Raw genomic sequence first — 18213 nt, forward strand, 5'->3', positions numbered from 1 at the left:
CCACCAGAAGTGACAAATACTTTATCAGTAGGAAACGGACAACAGAAAAACCTCACAAATATGATGTCATTGTCTGTTCCTCAGAATTTTTTTCTATTAGAGGAATCATAAAAGCAGGTCAGCTACTGATTATTTTTTTATCCTCCAAATTGCAAAAGAAATGCTGTTTCAAGTAGTGATGGTTCAAGTTGCTACTAGCCTGTTGCCACAAAAATGTTTATAGAAGTATTTCTGCAGTTGGTTTTGTAAGGTCTTTCTGTGGTATCATTCTCACCATCACTTCACATCCTACTCTGAGATGATTCAGTCCTTCCATAGGGATGTGGCCTTCAGGGCAAAATAAATTGCATAGTTATGAGTCATAAGAACCTTTGCAGAACTGGCCAGGCAGAGTATAAATTCAGCCTACCCTTCGTGTGAACCGCAGAAACGTTGGAGACACCCAGAGCAGCAGTCTTTCTCCCTGCACAAAACAAGGTAACTGTCATTATTTCTAGAGATTATTTATTTCATGTGCTCTTGGATGATATTAATTTGTTGACAAATGCGTAGAGAAAAGGCAACAGGGATCTGAATGGGAAACAACAAATGCTTGGGAAAATATTTTACTAAGATGGTACAGGTATGGTCTAGAAGGGGCAAAGTCTTAGAAATATTCAGGAAGAGCAATTTATTTTACATAGTTATGTAATTTCTAGAGCTTACTGGCTAGCATATATGTCATAGCAAAGTGAGAACTACTGTGTTTGCTTAAATTGGCTAATTTATACCTGTGCTCTTCAGTTCTCATGTACATGAGGACAGCTCCTGGTTTGCAAACTGCTGAGGTCAAGAACAATTTATTCTGTGGCCATCCTATACCAACCAGAATAGCTCCTAGTCCATGCCTAGGGCTTTCAGCTACGACCACAATGCAGACCGTAAATAGCAGCACATGTGGTCTACTGATTAAGGAAACCTTGTCATGCTGAAGGTTGAGAAGTTAGGACCTGGTCTAGCACCATAAGACAGAGTTTCAGGAAATTACTGAAAGTCAAAAGGGAATTTAGGATTCTCACCATGCAGAAGTTGGGGTGGTGCAACAGTGTAACCATGCCGATCCAATGAGTTTTCATTTGTTCCTCCTGATTGTCTTTTGCGTGGATATCTGTCTCTCCACGTGAACTTCTGCTGAATGAAGGAGTGTTCATACACTATGAATAGCAAAGTTGGCAGAAACGAATAGTGTAGCAGTACTGACAGGCCAGCACACTTTCACTCAGTTCCCTGAGGTCATAGGAGAGATGAAGAAAATACCTGGCACAGTCTAGATTTTGCCTTTGGTCTAATTAGCATACACTACCAGTGAATCTCAGTCATGCAGGGGATCACTGTGCTGCACTAGCAATCTTATAAAGGACACAAATTTTGAAAATACTTTTAGAAAGCTTTCAAATCACCAAAAAATAAAAATAAATATAAATATATATATAAAAAAAAAAAGGTGAAAAGAAATCTGTAGATACATAGCAGTCACAACTAATGCTTACCTAATAGCATCTTTTCTCCCTTTCTGTGCAGGTTCAGAATAATGGAAGCTTTAAATAAAGCAAACACAAACTTTGCTCTTGACTTTTTCAAGCATCAGTGTCAAGAAGATGGCAACAAGAATATTTTGTTTGCCCCTTTGAGTATTTCATCTGTCCTGGCTACCGTGTATTTGGGAGCGAAAGGTAACACTGCAGATCAGATGGCAAAGGTGAGTCTGGGCCCCGAAAGGTCTGAGAGGGTTGATCTCTTGGAATAGCATCCTCTATTGTGCAGGTCAAAAGATAAAGCCTACTGTAGCTTCGTCAAACAGAGGCCCCCAACAAATGGGAGCTGGTGAGTTTGCAACTGCTAAGGCAAAAGAAGTTGTCCCACCTGCTAAGGCAGCAGCTAACTACTAAGCTACAGGACAAAAGAGGGGCAGCGTGGTCTCAAAGAAGGGAGAGATCTCCTGTTAGGAAGCAGGGAAAACAGAACAAAACAAAAAGCCATGTGTCTTCTGAGAAGTGCTCCAAGTTTAGATGCACCCCTTTGCACCCAGAGTAAGGTCCACGTGCCCAGAGCAAGGTACTCAGGGCATGAATCTGCCCCCAGCATTTTCTTGCTTTCTGATATGTAGCATCTCTCCATTTAGACTTTTGCTTTTCCCTATCTGGAGATAACTGCCTCTTCCCAGTCATTGTCTTGTCAGCCCAGGGGCTAACTCAAAGCAGGCAAATTCCTCTAGAAATGCCAGGCACATTAGAGTTTTGCCCTGCAACCCTCAGCTTAGTGAGTTCAAGCCATTTTGAAAGCATGGGCCTCAAGCCTAACCAAATTCCATATTCAGTCAGGACCGGATGCAAGGGTAAAATCTGAATTTGGCTCTTTTCATCACCAGTCCTATGACATCACTGAAATATTTTACTGAAACAGCAAAATTTCTGTTGTTGCATTTATTATTGTGATTTCCACTATAGGTACTTCACTTTAATGAAGTTGAAGGAGCCAGAAATGTCACCACAACCATAAGAATGCAAGTCTTTTCCAGAACAGAAGAATATCTATCAAATCGACGTGCCTGTTTCCAGAAGGTATCTCACCAAATCTAGCTATCATACTATGGGCATTGTAACATTTTGTTTTCCTTCCATGTTTGCATTTGCATGTGTTTGCCTTCCTCAAATGCAGAGTACACAATTAATTGGTACAGCATCCTATGGTACCTTCACCTAATGCAATACTTACGACATACTTCCCATTTTTAGGTAGAATTGCAAAATCTAACCTCAAATTTGCAAAATTTAAAATCTAACATGACTGTTCCCTGTCAATAGATCTCTTGATCTTTTTGAAAAGGCATGGTCCCTGTCTGAGAGAACAAATCACAATAACGGAGCTAGTCTCCCACACGTTTGATTGCAGCATCAACATAACCAAAAAATAAAATAAAATAAAATAAATAGAAATATTTTTTACAGGCTACCTATGCTTGATACACTTCAGAAATTAGTCTCCATTTCATTCAATAAGTTAGCAAAATAAATTGGCATATTGGAATTTCCCAAGGTAGACCAATAGTTGCTTGCCATAAATCTTAGAGAAATGGAAACTGACATATTCCTGAGACATTTCTTTGACAGAATAGCAGGCATCTTTTATCAAATTAACTGTAATTTAAGAAAATGGAAAAATCTGGAAATCAAGCATAATTCCTCTGAGTCAGTAAAAGCAGTTTTTCCTCACTGACAAATCAGCCATGGTGGTCTAAAGTTCTCCCTGCTATTTCCCGTCATACTTATTCTTCATGGAGTGAGCCATTTCCCTGAAGTCTGCCCACAAAACCCTAGTGGCAGTGAGTTTTGATGAATGGGAACTTGAATCTGCATCCCACACTCAAATCCCACAGTGGGAAGTCTTATTCTGGGGCCTACGTCAACAACCCACTTATTCTACATGTACAGGAGAGGGAGGGATTGTTCCCCATGATTAATACTCATCCAAACTGTAAAAATTAGGGAGCACTGGAGGCAGGGCAAAGGGACCATTCTAACAGCTTAGAAATTTAAATGTCTGTTCATGCCTCTTACTCTGATGTAATGACAAGATGAATACAGTACAGACACAGAGGTTTAGTTTACTATTTCACAGCTTGATTTCCTTGAGGTGGTTTGAGAGTTTGAGTCCACATTCATTTAATCCTGTTATTTCCATATAAACAATTTACCACAATTGCTACAACATAAAGAACTTACAAAATATTAACATTTAGAGCAAGGCTAAGAAAGGTAGGGGCAAACTTCCCATTTCAAATGATTCTTTTCATAGCTGTCCAATTTAGTACAACTTTTGCATTGCAGTACAGGCAATACTTTATACCAAGCTGCATGAGGAGAGAAATTAGAAATCTGAACAGCTTTACAGAACAAATGAATAACATTTTTTTTTTCCTTCTCTCGAAGACAGAAATTGGCAAATCAGGCAATATCCACACTGGGTTTAAAGCACTCAACTTGGAAATCAACAAACCCAATAAAAATTACATGCTTAAAAGTGTCAATCAGTTATATGGAGAAAAATCACTGCCTTTCAGTAAGGTATGTACACCATTTATTCATAATATAAAGTGCTAATCAACATTTATGTTCTATCTATGACAACAAACCATAAAGGATATAATTTTAAATATTTTCATTACATCTGCCAATTGTATTATTATCGGTAACATACATACTTCCTGTGAGACTCTTCCTGAGAATTCAGACACTATAATTTTACTTTTATGGGATGTGTATCTAATTTCAATATGATTCACAGATGTGGTTAGGTGAAAACATTGAAATTGCATTTTTCTACTAAAAAGAATAATTTGTTCTTTTGACAAAGTGTTGTTGCTTGTAGCCCATGTCATTTTTATGGTGTTTTCACTTGGCTAGTTATTTATTGGCATTCACATTGGCAGGCAACAAACAGATGTCTCTCTTGCAATGCAGGAATACTTACAGTTAGCCAAGAAATACTACAATGCAGAGCCACAAGCAGCTGACTTCATGGGAGCAGCAAATGAAATCAGAAGAGAGATCAACTCCAGGGTTGAAGAGCAGACTGAAGGTAAGCTCCAGCCTCTTCTCTCCTAGTCCTAAAGGAGGCAATTTCACTATTGAACAATGTCTCTGTACCCCAGGGGCCCAAGGCAGATAAACAACTCAGAAACGTAAATCAATCACTACTTTTCCTAAAGTAGTCATCTGCTGGAAAGCCCTTACTAAAATTCTTCCTCTATCTGAAAGGGAGAGGAACGAGGCTTACTCTTCTTTATAAATCAAGGTTACCGTGTATTTACAAATAATCTCAAGTTAAAAGCATGCCATATCAGCAATTATAATTTCCCTGGCTTACATCTACAGAAACTGTTCCAACATTTACTCTGAAACAGTAAAGCTGCATAAATATGTAAATGTCCTTTGGTTTTCTCTAGGTAAAATTCAAAATCTGTTGCCTCCTGGATCCATAGATTCACTCACCAGGCTAGTCCTGGTAAATGCACTCTACTTCAAAGGAACTTGGGCAACAAAGTTTGAAGCTGAAGCTACCAGGCAAAGGCCTTTCAGAATAAACACGGTATGTGAATATAATGCCTTATATATTGGACTGCATGTGGAAAAAAACACTGAAAAAGATGGAGGAAAGAATTTCCTGTCATTCTTTAAATCCACAGAGCATTAAAAATTAGTTCTTTTAAATCATATGGTATAATTTCTTTACTACATCTTCAGTACAAAGACTGCACACACATACTAGCACCAGAAGCACAAGTATAATTGTCAGAAGCTGACCTGAAACAAACTTCCATTTTCCTCTTAAGGCAGGAAAAACAAGGTGAACAAAACCATACAGACTAGTTCTATACATTTTCATTTTTAACTATACAATAAATCAGAGTGGAACACAACTTCCTATAAATATGTGTCATCCTAGACAGCTCAGGTAGCCTGCTTAGCCTCCAAGCACCTTCCCAGAAGACCAGGGGCTGTCTGTAGATCCTGTGTCCCACCTCCAAGAGCTACAAGGATGTACCTTCACTGTGCTATTTCAACTTAGTGCTTTACTGTTCAGAGTACAAATTTCAAACATTTCATTTGATTTGTTGCAGCATACAACTAAACCAGTGCCAATGATGTTCCTGAGTGGTAAATTTAATTTTACCTACATAGAATCAGTCCAGACTGATGTTGTTGAGCTTCCATACGTCAATAATGACCTCAGCATGTTTATCCTCCTACCGCGTGACATCGCCGGCCTACAAAAGGTAAGGGGCAGAGAACTCAAATAATGTGAGAAACAAGAATGCCATTATTTACTTATTTTATGCACATCCGAGGTAAAAGATTGATCAGACTCAAGGAAAAGCAAACCCCAAACTTGGCCCAACACTGTGAAATTGGACCTCTTGGAGATCTTTTTAGCTCTTGGCATGTGGCATTTCTGTGATTCCTAATGTTGCTCATGGCCTCTGGAAAGAGGCAGCCCAAACCCAACAGGACTGGCTCTAATTCCAGATGAAGAACAATGAGGAGAGAAAGACAGCTGGGCTGAGATTCGCTGTCTGTACCAATTCAGACCTGTGATTTCATTCAAAAAGAAAAGCCCAAACTGAACAGCCTCCATTACTTTTCAGTATGTCCAGAGCTAACATATATATACACTGCCACCTTCTGTAAAGACACTGATCCTGCCTCCAGATAGTAAACTCATTAAATTCTCATTTATGTTAGTGGGTGTTCATAGAGTGGAAAAAAAAATGTTTTCAGTAAATTCTAAGGTATACAAAAGACAGAAATGTGAGCTGTGTGAAATGTGAGCAGACTATTGTTAACACTATTGTTGTTTTACAAACATTTAACCCTGCTATATCCCCTGACGATTACTGAGAACTGTTCAAATATTGCATTGACCTACTATAGAGCAATATACTCCCTTCTAGTAGAAAAGATCTCACAGTTGGCATTTCACTGCTGTTTTTTATATTCTTGTAACAGCTTGAAAAGCTCTCAATTTACGAAAAAAAAAAAAAAAAAAAGAAGAAATAAGCTTTAGGGCCCAGGTTTTTGAACACTGTCTAATTTTCTGATTCTCTTCTTAACTAACTGCAGCTAATAAGAGAATTGACTTTTGAAAACTTGTCTGCGTGGACCAGCCCGGAATTAATGGAGAAAATGAAAGTGGAGCTGTATCTGCCCAGGTTCACTGTAGAAGAGAAATATAACCTCAAATCTGCTTTGAGCAAGATGGGGATACAAGATGCCTTCACTGAAGGTCAAGGTGATTTCACAGGAATGTCAGAGAAAGATAATCTGGTTTTGTCACAAGTTTTTCACAAGTGTTATGTGGAAGTCAATGAAGAAGGTACAGAGGCAGCAGCTGCCAGTTCAGCAGCTCTGGCATCACGAAGCCTTGGTGCTGCTATTATTTTTGTAGCAGATCACCCTTTCCTTTTCTTTATCAGACACAACAGCACCAAGTGCATCCTCTTCTTGGGAAGGTTCTGCTCCCCCTAAAAGACTGACTGTTACTAAACCAGCCCCTGCAACAACAATAACAAACACAATCCACAGCATGAAGAACTTCTCAACAGCCTGTGCACTTTACCATTTTCCTGTACTGTTGACAATCTCTGTTAGAAGAGAGCACATATTAAAAATAACTTAAAGTCAAGCCTCTGGCTCACTTTCATGGACAAAGAACCCGAAAATTGTAGAACGGTACCCTAAGCACCAAAATGTGGCAGAACAACATTGATGTGTCTTTTCAGTGCTTTCCAAACCAGAATTGTCACTATGCACAACAGACCAGGTTGATCTAAAAGAGTACTTCCCAACACACTTGCTTTGGCACATAAGAAGGAAAGAAACAGGAAAAACTCCTTCCTGCAGAAAGATCTCTGTTAAGCTGGTTGTCCCGGGAGGGTCACCTCAACCACAGCCCTTCTCCTCCTCAGTTTTGTAAGAACTTCACAGCCTAGCACAGCTGGTAATGAAATAAAACTGCAAATTCCTCTGTGTTCCTGATACTGGTGATTTGTTCTTGTGTGCAAAGGGGCTAACACATGGACTTTCTAATCTCTGCCCTACATCAATTGGCAAATACTGAAACAACAACACAGAACTGGAGGAAAATAAAACATGTGCCTTGAAAACCTCTCCTTTGTCATCACCTTTCCTTCACTCAGCGGTTGCCAGCCCAGCACTGCACTGCTTTACTTTCTTTTCCCTTTGGCACTTATTTCACTGTTTGCAGGCAAGATCAAACTGGAGAATTCAGTCTGTAATGCTAACTCTCTAAGCACCTTCTGGAAGATTACACGCAAATCCCCCTCTAGGTGTTCACTGTTGCCATAGCTCTTTCTCCTAAAAAGGAGAGCATCCTAATCAGTCTTGCACGTCTGTAGAGGATGCTCCTAGCTCTCTGAATTTAGAACAGAGAGGGAAGGACTGGGTCTCGTTACAGCACATGCACATACCAACAGCATCTCACTAGAAATATCCCTTCTTGGGAAAGCAGGACCCCATTTTCCTTGCAGAGATGAGACTGCTGGCTGTCAGTGAGTCCTTTCTGCTTTCTTCTGGCTCTGCTTCCCAAATGGGAAGGAGCACAGGGACAGTGTTGTAAAGCAAGTGCTTTATTCCATCCCCATCCAGCCTCACAAGTGCTGCATTCTGTCTCAGCTGTGAAACATGTCACAGGATCTCTGTGTGTCATTTCCAACATGTTGTGCTTTGCCCAATGGAATGGCTTCATGTCTCCATGGACAAGCCTCTCAAGCACTTCCTGGTGTTCCTCGGGAACATATAAAAGCCATATCTAAGAGGCCAAGGAGAAACAAAACATTGACAACATGCATCCAAACTCAGGCACAGGCCTTTAAAGTCATTGGAAATATCAGTCACCTTTTCTATTTTAAGCACAGTTGCAAAGATGACAGAGTTAATGTCCTCTTGGCGGTGCTGGGTCCTTACCAAAGGCAAATGGCAACAAAACTTGGAGGGTGAGTTGCATGCTGAAGAACAACATTTTCCCCTGGTGAGCAGCACAGCACTGGAGCAGGTTGCCCAGGAAAGCTGGGGAAACTCCACCCTTGTAAGGACTGTGGCTGACCTTATCTACTGATGGGTCTGCTCTCAGTGGGAGTTGGCCTCTGGAAATCCCTGTCAACCAACCTGTGTGATTCTCTCTCTTGTTCCTCTGCTGTCAACACCCCTTTTGCCTTCTCATCTCCATTTCTCATCCTCTCTGGCATTCTTGCATCTTGACTAGCAGAGGGAGCCAGCTTGCTTGCTGTCAGCATACTTCTTTGGAACTTGGAGTCTCTCCAGCGTGGCCTTTCTCACCACCTAACCATTCAGTGAGCCTTTATCTTATCCTGATTTCTTGATGACTCTGCTCATCATACTAAAACCACCACTTGTTTAATTTCTGGCATTTCTTCATTGCCTTGCACAACACTGATTTCTGCTACTTTTCAGAAGGCTTGACCCATTCTGTTCCTGTAATCAGGCTTGCAGCAAAATGCTTAGCACACAGTACAGTTTCCTTCCCTTCCTCTATTCCCCTTCCCCTATCCCCCAGACTCTTACAGATGTTGCCACCACCTTCCTCTTCTCCCACCACCCAACACCAGCCCTGCTCTCTCCTGGGACAGCAGGGTGATGACCACTATGCCATGTTTGCCCCTCTTGTATTCTTCCACTCCATCTTTGCTCGAGTCCTGCCACTGGGGTTGTTTCAGTCCCTGTTCTTCAAGGACATGCAACTACGGCACACCAGCTCAATATTTTGCAGTGTTTCTCATAGGTGTTTCCCAGCCAAGAATGCAACAGGATTTCTTCACCAAGACGAGAAGCAGGGGTGCCCAGCCCTACCTCTTTCACAGCTTTGCCTCTGCCTGTGCTCCTTCTGATCTTGACTCTGAAGCTGGACTCCCAGAGTCTAATTCAGTCACTGATCTCTTGCCACTTAATGCTGATGTACCTTGTTCAAAACCCAAGAGTAACAGCTGGGAAAAGCTGGAGAGGTGAATGAGGTCTACCATAACTTCTTACATTCAGAAACTAAAATCATATATTCTGGTTCCATAACCCTTTTTCTAGGTTCATTTATTTTAAAAATAGACAAGCTGTCTACACAACATCAGGAGACCATTGGAGTAGATGAACAGTTTTGCTATCCTATCAGTAGACTACTGCCGTGGAACAGCAAAACTGAGATTATAATCCACATTGTCCCTTTGAAATGCCTAAAACTAAAATGTGTCAAGGTCAACAAGGAGGACAAAACTGCATGACATCTTTTGGGGGTTCAGTAGAGAGCAGCTTTGTGTAGGCGGGAACAGCCTGGATGTAGGGGAGAAGGAAAGGGAGGTGCAAGCCATACCATGTTTCTAAATTTATTCATTGCTTCACACACGGGCACAGAACCTGGCTGAGGACAAGGCTTAAGTCTTCTCTCTCACGGGATCACAGGTAAATATTTAAACCAATTTAAGTAACTTTTCTGATGCTTTTAAAAGATGGTCTGTACCTTGCATGGCTGTATAAGTAAATTGTAACATACCAGTGTTATACTGCAATCATTGCTCTTGATATGTGCTTTTCTAGGTGTCAAGTTTTAGAGAAAATTAACTTGTCTGGCTAAGGAAAACAGTTAGTTGAGGGCAGAGTTAATCACAAGAAGGAAGATTTTCTCAGGGCAGTAACTGTCTTATTAATTAAAATCTTTAGTTTGATAAAGGAGTCCCATACTTCAGGTGAAGTAAAGGCCATTTTCATTCTGCAACAGCACAGCACTGTGCATTATCAGGCCAGGGACTCAGAGGAGTATACATTAGAGATAAGCAGAGAGATTTCTATCCTGATGCTTATTTGGCCGAGTTCTCAAAGGAAATCACTCTGTGGTACAGATTTGGTATAGATTTCACAGTGACTGCCAGAAGAGCTGTAGTGGTTTGGTAAGCAACCACTCCATAATTACCTGTAGAATTGAGATATTTCTGCAGTGCCATTCCATACGTATCAAGCTTTCTTTACATAATGATGACAACAATAACAACAACAACATTTTCTGGTCTCTTGATTGGAAAACATGAAGCAGGTACTACTGGGCAAATATCCCAAAGTCTGGAATACTTCTAGCTTCAAGGAATCCACCAGTTTCTGGGGAAAATAAAACTGTCAGAATGTACAGAAGAGGTGTATTTCATGAATAAAATACTGCAATCTAAAAGCAAATAACAACTTAGCTATACATTATACTAGTTGAAATGGGTAGCTAGACAGGGAAAGCCAATAAGCCTAAGAATTATGCATAAATACATTCTCAGTATCAGCTCTTAATTCTATATAGATCAAAAATGTGGTAGCAGGAAGCTTAGATGTGTTATGACTCCATGTACTAAAACCGCAGAAATATTTAGATTCCCCTGAGAACATTACTTTGATAAATAATTTAAGAATGAAACGAAACAAAAATATGCAGCTTAAAAATCTGTACCCTTTTGAAAACCAAAGGCAGAAAGAAACACAAAGAAAAACACAGCTCTGTAAAAGAGGACATATCTATAATTATAGAGAAATATCAGCTGAGTAACAAAAACCTAACAAATTTCTGCTCCTAACAGGTGGCAAACAGTATCTGCATGGAAGATAAAACATATTACTAGGCTATTAGTTTTAGTAGGTACCCATGCATTGTGTGGCACATGTAACATTTCTCACTAACATGCATTGCATGCATCGTTTTAAACATTCAAACAGTAAAATTCCTTCTGTTGCCTCTTTCCAGATTGTAGCAATGGAACAGGTCTCAGAAGCAGTTGGCAAGTTTACAGTTGATCTTTTCAAGAAGCTGAATGAGACCAACAATGACAAAAACATTTTCTTTTCCCCCTGGAGTATATCATCTGCTCTGGCCCTGACATACCTGGGTGCAAAAGGCAATACAGCGAGAGAGATAGGAGAGGTAGGTTGCTCTGTGAAGCTGTGGTGCCCAGCATTGCCCAGCACTCCTGTTAAGACTTGGGGAAATGCCCGGTGTTCCTCTTTGGGGAAAACCATTGGGCTTTACACAAATGCATTGCTACTGCTGAGTGCAACTGCTGTGGAAGGGAGTTCAGCTTTGTGGCAAGCCTGCATGAACGCTGATGTTCTGGGAGGGGAGCAGTGCTGTCCTTTGTTACTCTGTGGGATTTACACATGCTACAACTTCAGCATCCCTTTGATTAGTCACCCAAGCAGAATGAATTATCGTAAGGAGTAAAACAAAACAACCATTTTATCTCCATTAGGCTTTAGGTCATGCAAGTCCCTTCATGCCTGTTTCTTACCTTTGGAAACTCTGTCTGCAGGTTCTTCATTTCACTAAAGCTGCGGGAGCTGCTGGGTCATCTTCTGTGGCCAGACCTTCTCGGGGGAGACCAAAAAGAAGAAAAATGGTATCTATTAGAGATAATAGATAAGATAAAGAATCTCCAGAATCAAAATGTCCAGATATAGCTTTAACAGTCCAGTATTTCTCACCTGTATCTCTCGTTATATTTAAAGTACAAAACCCAACATGCTTCACAACACGTTCAAGTTCAGCTCTCTTCACTCAGACTCAAAAGAAGCACAAGTCGCTGGGATATTTTGGAAGGTTTACTGTATGGTAAACCAGTCATTAACAGAGCCCTGCAAACTGCAGTGGTGGTAAATTTGGAGAGAGAAAATACAAGAGAGAGGAACACAAATCTCTCCCCACATGCTTCACTTTGCAAGTTTTGAAAATTTCATTAAAAATGTAATCGTTAAATGTATGGTTTCTCTTTCCAAGGACCCTGAGCATGAGCAAGCTGAAAATATCCACTCTGGCTTCAAGGAGCTCCTGACTGCCATGAACAAACCCAGAAACACGTACTCACTGAGAAGTGCCAACCGTATCTATGTGGAAAAAACCTACCCATTGCTGCCTGTAAGTTGAACAGTTTTACCTCAGAAAGGATTAAGAAAAGCTGAAAAAAAAAAAAAAAAAGTTTTTCTCTGTATTTACTTGTCATTAATGGAACAGGTTTGAAGCTGTCTCCCAGTACTTCACATAAAGAGCCCTGACTTCCAGTGATAAGCTTCACTGGAAAATACCAGTTGGCCTTCTCCCAGTATATAAGGATCCTTTGACAGTAATGCAGGATTTCTTTTCATGCAGTATGGCTTTATTATTAGGAAATTTATTATTAGGATTTGCAACACATGCAATTGTAAATGGGACATTAAAATAAGCACATCCATGGGATATGCACTGTCTTTCTCCCTTCTCCAAATTAAACTGGGAAGAAGAGCGGGGAATTTTCTGTCCTTATTTCTTAACTGTTAACTCACGGCCCAATAGAGGGCAAAGAGCTAGATCCCACAGCCCTCTATACACAAGAAGTTAACATGAAATCCAAGAGCTAGCAACTTCCTTTTTGGGGCTGAAAAAATACAGTACATCATAGAACTTCTTTCTTATTTTCTTTTTATTGCCATTTTCCAGACATACATACAGCTCAGCAAGAAATACTACAAGGCAGAGCCGCAAAAGGTTAACTTTAAAACAGCACCTGAACAATCCAGGAAGGAAATCAACACCTGGGTGGAAAAGCAAACTGAGGGTAAGTTGAGCTTGACTCCAACATCTTCCCTCTGCTAATAAGTCAGCCTGACGCTCCCTTTGGGCAGGTGCCCTTGAATGGGCAGCAAGCAGAGATGCAGTGGGAGGGCAGAGCAAAAGCAGCACTGGGACAGCCCGAAATACCTGATACAGACCTCAGTGAGGTCTTTGGGGAACTTCCTCCAAGGCAGGTGGGGATGGGTGCCTGCCTAGAGGAACTTTCCTGCACTGCCCAGAGGTGTGAGCCTCCTTGTGCCTGGCCTAACCTGCTGGCAGAGGCAGCACACAGCTTTCTGCTCCCTGCTGCTTGCCATGAAGCTGTGGCAGCTTTGGAAACAGCAAACAGACTCACTGATTTGTGCCAGGGAAGCGAATTAGGGGGTAGGGAACTGAGGCATGGACTTTTTCACTACAGAGCTGAACTGAAGGAAAGACAAACAAAACGCCCTCACCATGCTACACTGGAATAAAACCTGACTTTTCTGATTTCAAAAGGTAAAATCAAGAATTTGCTGAATTCACAAGATGTGCAAAGCTCCACCAAGCTGATCCTGGTAAATGCCATCTACTTCAAGGCAGAATGGGAAGAGAAATTTAACGGAGGAATAACAAACACGCAACCCTTCCGACTGAGCAAGGTGAGCTCCTCTTTGCCTTCCTTGCAGCGAACAGCCTGGTGACAGTACCTCCTGCTGCACTATCTCCATTCATCAGTCCTTACGTATCCCTGCACTAAACAGACTCTCTGAAAAGCTGGTTACAGCAAAACATGGCAGTGGTCAGCTCACCAACATTTATGCAGCGTCAAGACACTGCTCAGGCAAAGGATAACTAGATCCAGATAGATTATGCAGTTTCCAGAAACTAACTAGAGTCACGTAAGGCCTTTTTGCAAAACAGGGTTAAAATTCCCCTCATCGTCAGCCCCTTGGCACAGAAATGAGTGTTGTCTTCTAAGGGTTGTGATGTGAAGAAAAACTGCACAACATTTGCTCTCTTAAACCATAAGCTGTTTCTCTGCTGTAGTGTTGGGTGGCTGTATGCCATGCCTGCTCTGTCCCCCTAATCTTTGCAGACATTTCTCTCTTCCTCCTTCTGTGGGCTGCTGTGTATGTTCTGGGGCAAAGAGAAAATCAGTCAACTCATTCCCCAGAAAAATGCTCTGGGGCAAATGCCAAGATCTACAATATTTCCCAGTCAAGAAGAGCTGTGGAAAAATTATGACAAATTGCTGTTATAAGTCATCTTCATTCTTCTTTTCAAGGCATAATTTGTAACCCATACATAAATACTTTACAGAACAAGTCTAAGCCTGTGAAGATGATGTATATGAGACATGTATTTCCAGTTCTTATCATGGAAACAATGAACTTCAAAATGATTGAGCTACCGTACGTGAAACGTGAACTCAGTATGTTCATCCTACTTCCCGATGACATCAAAGATGGTACTACAGGTCTGGAACAGGTAAAAAAAAAAAAAGCTATATCCGTTTTGTATCACCACCCAGATGTTAAAACAAAAAGGACAGACTAGTGACCATATCTCCCCCTCTGAGGACATGCAGTTTGGCTGAATTAATTTCTTTTAATACCTATCTCATCCTGCTCTTGACATCTGTACGTAACTGGACCAAGCCATTTGGCACACAGCTGGGAATCTCCCAGCAACTTCTTTCACGTGATGACTGAAATAAAAGAGAAGACAGAAGTACTTCAGGGGATGGCAGCTGCAGGCGTTGGGTGCCCTGTATTTTTTCTGCAATGAATTTGGCAGAGGTGGTGCTCAAAAACTTGCAACGCTGTGTCCCTTGTTTGCTTTACACTCTGTCTCTGATCATCAGTGAAACCAATTTATATTTCGTGCTTTCACCTAAAGGCTAAGTTTGCCACTTAAAAACTCAGTCAATTGGTGAAAAAAATATTTTTATAACCAACTGCGTTTCCCTTGCAATTATCAAATTTCTTCTCTTTCTTGAACAACAGCTAGAAAGAGAACTGACATATGAGAAGCTGTCTGAGTGGGCTGATTCAAAGAAGATGACAAATACTCTTGTGGATCTGCAGCTGCCTAAGTTCAAGCTGGAGGAGAAATTCGACCTCAGTGATTATCTGAGCATCATGGGAATGCGCCTTGCCTTCACCAGCAACGCTGATTTCAGTGGAATGGGTGCTAAGAAGGATTTGGCTATCACCAAAGTTATTCACCAGTCTTTTGTTGCAGTTGATGAGGAAGGCACTGAGGCAGCTGCCGCTACTGCTGTTGCCATAGCCACAACTGCACTTATTACCAATGTTCTGACATTCAGGGCTGATCACCCTTTCCACTTTTTCATCAGACACAACAAATCCAAGAGCATCCTCTTTTTTGGCAGATTCTGCTCCCCTTAGAATGAGTTACTCCTTGCTCCCAGACAGCATCTAAAGTTCACTTATCAATAGAAAAATGTGAACTGCAGCATTCAAAGCTCAGCCTTAAGCCATATAGCCGTAGGTACTGAAAGTTTATGTCCTTTTTCTTTCCACACACCCCCAACTAAGGCAGCACCCAGAAACCACCCTGTGCCTCAAAGACTGTCATTCCGCAGCTGCTTTCCATTGTGCTAATGAGACAGCTTTTCACAGAAAGCAGAATGCTGAATTTTGCTCCCTTGCATCAAACCTGCTTTTCTGGCTTTGTTGTTCAAGAGTAAGGAGGAGTCATAAAGGCTTTTTGCATGCAGCCCATCATCTAGCCCCATGCCTGGTGCTGACTTCAAGGGAAATGCAGCCTATACTTTTAGACCTCTCAAAGAGGAAAAAATCCCCTAAGGAAGAGAAAAAAAATATATATATATATATGTAGAAATCTATATGCTATACTCTCTTTTCCTTACTGGGAAATCTGCATTTGCATTAAAATATAGTTTCCTTATCTTCACTATTTTAAAGATTGTTGGAAGTTAATGAAATACTTAATATTTCCCAAATTCATCTCAAAATGTCCCTTATCTCCCCATCTCACCACATATACACAGGTACATCACACACATTCTCTATATCGCCCTTGCAGCTTCATGAAAAAATGAGGCAGTGAGGGAAAACAGTCCAGCCTTTAACATTTAATTGCCGACTTCTGTTCGTTTTGCAGTACGTCCTAATTTCTCTAAACTTTCAAGGATAAGGTTGCTAAGAGTTCCAACCAGCATAAAGGCTAAGAAAACTACAAGCAACATGTCTTATTGCTTGCTGCCTCTTATTGATATGCAATCAAAAAAACCCAGAATCCAAATCTGCTTCCTCTTTTTAATTTAATGTAATTATACCTGTTTTCTTGGTAATACCTGCAAAGTTTCCTGATATCAGATATCATGCATTGATAAATGTACAATTTGTAAGTTAAGAGTGCGTTTCAGCCAAGATCATTCTGGTTCTGAGAGGAACACCAGTGAGAATTTGATTGATGCTTTACTTCATAATTTTGCCATGATCTGCATTTAATCAATAAATGAACTCGGAGTTGTGTTTGTGCTACTCAGGGTACTGACTTACCCGGTTCTCTTAGAGCATCCTTTACAATGCATGGCTGACACACATTTCTACCCATGCCATTCCAAACCAACCACCACATCACCCCAAAAGACAAAGAGCTGGGTCAGTGTCTTAATACACCAGTGTCTTAATTCTTCTAGGCATCAAACAGCACTGAAAATGCCCTTACTCAACATGTTATTCTACACATTTACTAGACACAACAAATCAAATCAAACTCTGGTGAGCAATTTTTTGCTCAGAGACTCAAAGCATCTGAATTTTCTTTCATGGTAAGCATTCCTTTTCCCTTTTTGACCACAGCTTATTGCACTACCTGCCTCCATTTGAACCTACCAAGAAGGCTCATCTGCCTGTCACAATACACTAGAAATAAGAAGTCCAACCTGAGCCTGTAGCCCTCAAAAGCAGCTTCCAAATATCTCTTTCTGTGCTTTCCTATGCCTATAAGGAACTGCACAAAGCTTTGTAGCCATTATAGCACAAAGCAACCACACATCAGAGAACATTATATCAGGCAACCAGGTTTGAGGAGGAAAGTACTGTAAAAACATACACTCTCAGCAAAATTCCACCTATAATTACAGCTCACCCTCCACCTCGACAAAAGGCAGTCTATTTGGAAATATGCCTCCACCCAACAAAGTACACCTGCATCATCTTCCCTGTACAAAGTGCTGCTTCTAAAATCAGTGCCCTCCCTTACCTGTAACCCCCAGAACAGGGTTCAGCTGTCTGTCATCACAGACCTGCAGTGGTGCAGCCCAACTGCATACTATTGACTCAGCTTTATTAAGAAACGTATCATTAAGGTGTCAAAAAGCTTGTAAGTAATGGCCACACACACTAAGTCAAGTAAAACCACAAATAGAGGAGCTATTGTCAGGATTGAATAGTTAGCATAGCAAGGATTTAAAAGGAGAAACACTAACACAAAGAGGTTTTGAAACCTCAATTAAAAAAATTCAGTAATTGGAAGGCAACAACCTGCACCATCAAGGCTCAGCGTCTTCTGGGGAGCAACAAAGACCTCCCTCTATTGAGTAATGCCTGGCCAGCAAAGGCTCCTCAGAGTGGTAAGCATATTAATTCTTGGCCTTATGGCATATTAGTTCAAGGTCTATGCTGTGTGTATTCAACAATATTACTGGGAAAGACTAAACTTGTCTTAGACTAACCCTGTTTGCAGAGTCATGCTGTGTAATAGCAGAAGTTGCCCAAAGAAAGATGGGAAGAGTCCCGTGCCAAACCCAACGAAAGGTCTTTCCATGCTGAATGTTGTGCATCCCCTCACTCATACCACAAGTAAAGGGGAAAAGGGGAGTTGGAAGAGTTTTGTTTGTGACTCTCTGTACTGCTTTCATGGTAACCAGGGTCTTGCCCTCAGTTGAGGCCAACCCTTACAGAATCGTTCAGGCTAGAAGTGACCACCTGAGGTCATCTGGTCCAACTCTCCTGCTCAGGTGGGGTCAGGACTGTGTCCAGTTGGGTTTTGAGTATC

General features: G+C 41.1%; 1 protein-coding gene across 1 annotated transcript; it reads left to right on the forward strand.

The window, feature by feature from the left end:
- Window positions 1–319: 319 nt before the first annotated feature.
- On the forward strand, window positions 320–16685 carry LOC137851574 (uncharacterized). Its single transcript, XM_068672820.1, has 15 exons — window positions 320–477; window positions 1561–1738; window positions 2487–2600; window positions 3969–4103; window positions 4500–4617; window positions 4985–5127; window positions 5660–5815; window positions 6660–7061; window positions 11344–11520; window positions 11906–11992; window positions 12370–12507; window positions 13066–13183; window positions 13678–13820; window positions 14482–14649; window positions 15168–16685. The coding sequence occupies exons 2-15, from the start codon at window positions 1571–1573 to the stop codon at window positions 15570–15572; spliced, it is 2472 nt and encodes an 823-aa protein (XP_068528921.1). The 5' UTR covers window positions 320–477; window positions 1561–1570; the 3' UTR covers window positions 15573–16685.
- The last annotated feature ends 1528 nt before the right edge of the window (window positions 16686–18213 follow it).

This window comes from Anas acuta, chromosome 2 (assembly GCF_963932015.1).
Source record: "Anas acuta chromosome 2, bAnaAcu1.1, whole genome shotgun sequence".
Lineage (NCBI taxonomy): Eukaryota > Metazoa > Chordata > Aves > Anseriformes > Anatidae > Anas > Anas acuta.

Bases quoted from the DNA above. Each gene is read 5' to 3' on its own strand.
- LOC137851574 (XM_068672820.1), top strand. From the start codon at position 1,571: ATGGAAGCTTTAAATAAAGCAAACACAAACTTTGCTCTTGACTTTTTC. The intron at 13,184-13,677 runs GTAAGTTGAGCT...TGATTTCAAAAG, and splicing joins GGTGGAAAAGCAAACTGAGG to GTAAAATCAAGAATTTGCTG. The intron at 13,821-14,481 runs GTGAGCTCCTCT...AATACTTTACAG, and splicing joins AACCCTTCCGACTGAGCAAG to AACAAGTCTAAGCCTGTGAA.